At 45.4% G+C, this 2,679-nt stretch overlaps 1 protein-coding gene across 2 annotated transcripts in view; it reads right to left on the bottom strand.

Moving 5' to 3' along the window:
- Positions 1–2,679, bottom strand: part of GLDC (glycine decarboxylase) — a 118,050-nt gene that overhangs the window by 12,698 nt on the left and 102,673 nt on the right. Inside the window, exon 21 of one of the 2 annotated variants that reach the window (XM_003782888.2) lies at positions 1,136–1,247. The exons of the other annotated variant lie outside the window; for it this stretch is intronic. Within the exon in view, the coding sequence (XP_003782936.1) occupies positions 1,136–1,247 (112 nt within the window). The remainder of the gene's footprint in view (positions 1–1,135; positions 1,248–2,679) is intronic. 2 annotated transcript variants of the gene reach the window in all.

The following is a 2,679-nucleotide window of genomic DNA, read 5'->3' as shown; positions in this document are numbered from 1 at the left end:
TGGCATCACAGCTCACAGCAACCTCCAACTCCTGGGCTCAAACGAGTCCCCTGCCTCAGCCTCCCAAGTAGCTGGGGCCACAGGCATCTGCCACAGCACCCGGCTATTTTTTTTTTTTTTGGTTGCAGCTGTCATTGTTGTTTTTGCGGGCCCAAGCTGGATTCGAACCTGCCACCTTAGGTGTATGTGGCTGGCGCCTTAGCCACTTGAGCCACAGGCACCCAGCCCTTCTGCCCACCTCTTACAGAGCCACCTGGTTAACATGCTTTGCTCTTGTTTTTAATACTCCTCCGTGGGCCTCACTACATCAAAGAAGACTCAGTTCTCAGTTTCTGTGCCCAGCACCAAATGTTTAGATATCATTTAATCTCCACAGCCTCGCCAATGAGGAGCCCCCACTGAGGACTGGCTTTTTGTTCCAACACCCCCCAGTCACAGGGTGACTCTGTTCCCCCACCTATCATTCCCTCCATTGTGAGCCTAAGACACTTACCTATTAATAAAATTTCCCCTCACACTGAACTCATGAGTAACTAAGGCCAACTGATGCTACTTCTAAGAGCATGTTCATCCCATGCTACTGTCTCAAGGAATTCTGTCATTCCCTGGCTCAAAAATCTTTAATGGCTATAGTGCAGCACAAGGGTAAAGCCCAGAACCATCAGTACCTTCGGGCCCTGAGCTGACTTTCCAGCCTGCCCCTCTCTTGCTTCCTCTCCTTGCCTGTCCCTCAACACCCCAGCCATGCGGGCAGCCCCTCTTTTCCTAGCTCCTACGTGTCTGTTCACTCAGGCTCTCTTTCTACTCTTCCTTCCAGGTCCATCTCCAATGGCTTCCAAGAAGGCTCTCAACCTCTCCACCCAGCCTCTGCCAGGTCTGAATTTCTCACTTTCAGGGCATGCCCGTGGCGTTTGTGTACACATCTCTTGGTGGCACGACTGGGGCTGTGTAGACAGGTACCTAGGATGGGCCTGCACATAGTGATGCCCCTATACTGTTAACTAAATTGAAGTTACATCTAAGAACTCTACACTTTTCTCTGGAAATGTGCTCAAAAACAGAAGTCTTCCACCCATGCCAGAAAACCAGCCTAGAATAGAATCATAGGAGATGGTAGATGGAAGTTGATACTTGCCTCTTGCACCCCTGAAAAGGACTCTGTAGTGCTTTTCTAATCGCTTGGCCATGTAGTTGGCATTTAAGATAGCAATTTCGGTGGCCTGTTTAAGGCCCTTGCCTCCCATCATCTGCAACAGAGGGGGAAAAAGCCATTATCCACTGAGCAGGTAAACCCAAAGGTTAAGCTGCTACCCAAAGACTACCCCAGATAAATCCCACCCAAGAAGGAATACAGTCAACCATAACTCTGGATCAGAGACAAGCGGAAAATCCTAAGAAGGACATCTTGTCAATCGTCTCTACACCTGTAAGAATTTTTGGTTTTTGGGCAGCTCCTGTGGCTCAGTGGGTAAGGGCGCCGGCCCCATATACCGAGGGTGGCGGGTTCAAACCCAGCCACGGCCAAACTGCAACAAAAAAATAACTGGGCATTGCAGCAGGTGCCTGTAGTCCCAGCTGCTTGGGAGGCTGAGGCAAAAGAATTGCTTAAGCCCAGGAGTTGGAGGTTGCTGTGAGCTGTGTGACACTACAGCACTCTACCCAGGGCGATAAAGTGAGACTCTGTCTCTACAAAAAAAAAAAAAAGAAGAAGAATTTTTGGTTTTCTCCATTGAATAGTAATTTTGTATCTCCTTTATTTTCTTAAATTTTATTTATTTATTTATTTATGACAGAGTCTTACTTTGTCACACTCAGTAGAGTGCCATGGGGTCACAGCTCACAGCAATCTCAAACTCTTAGGCTCAAGCAATTCTCTTGCCTCAGCCTCCCAAGTAGCTGGGACTACAGGTACCTGCCACAACACCCCGCTATTTTTAGAGAAGAGATCTCACTCTGGCTTAGGCTAGTCTCAAACAATTCACCCATCTTGGCCTCCTGGAGCGCTAGGATTATAGGCATGAGCCACCACGCCCAGCCTCATTTCTTTTTTTTTTAGTGATTTTTTTTAATTTCAAATAAATATGATGGTACAAATTTTTTGGTTACATTGCTTTTAATTCTAAGATAAAGTTGAAGTTGTAGTTGAGCCCTTCACCCCAGAGGTCATGCTGAACATCCTCACACTGTGTATGTTAGGTGATATCCCACCAATCGCCCTCCCTGGTTTCTCCTCCCCGCATCCCTCCTCTCCCCTCCACTTGCTAGACTATATTTGTGTTTCATCACTCACGTGGGTGTGTAGTTGTCTGTATATTGGCTTTATACTAGTATTGAGTACATTGGATTTTTTTTTTTTTTTTGCTGTTCTTGGGATACTAGACTAAAAGAATGTGTTTCAACTCCATCCAGGTAAACATAAAAGATGTAAAGTCTCCATCTTTTCTTATGGCTGAATAGTATTCCAAAGTATACATATGATGTGCTGCCAAAGCAAGCACTAATTTTACATTTCTTTTTGTACTAACAAAGCCTACAATGGGACAATTTTGATTGCTGATTATTGTGTTATCTAAAAAGAGAATATAACTTCTTTTAGATGAAATTTCACTATGTTGCCCCAGTTAGAGGGCAATGCTGTCATCATGGCTCACTGTAACCTCAAACTTCTTTTTTTTTTTT

The sequence above is a fragment of the Otolemur garnettii genome, unplaced genomic scaffold, assembly GCF_000181295.1.
Source record: "Otolemur garnettii isolate 467f Iridium unplaced genomic scaffold, OtoGar3 scaffold00006, whole genome shotgun sequence".
Taxonomy (NCBI): Eukaryota; Metazoa; Chordata; class Mammalia; order Primates; family Galagidae; genus Otolemur; species Otolemur garnettii.
This window is presented reverse-complemented; position numbering and strand designations above follow the sequence as displayed.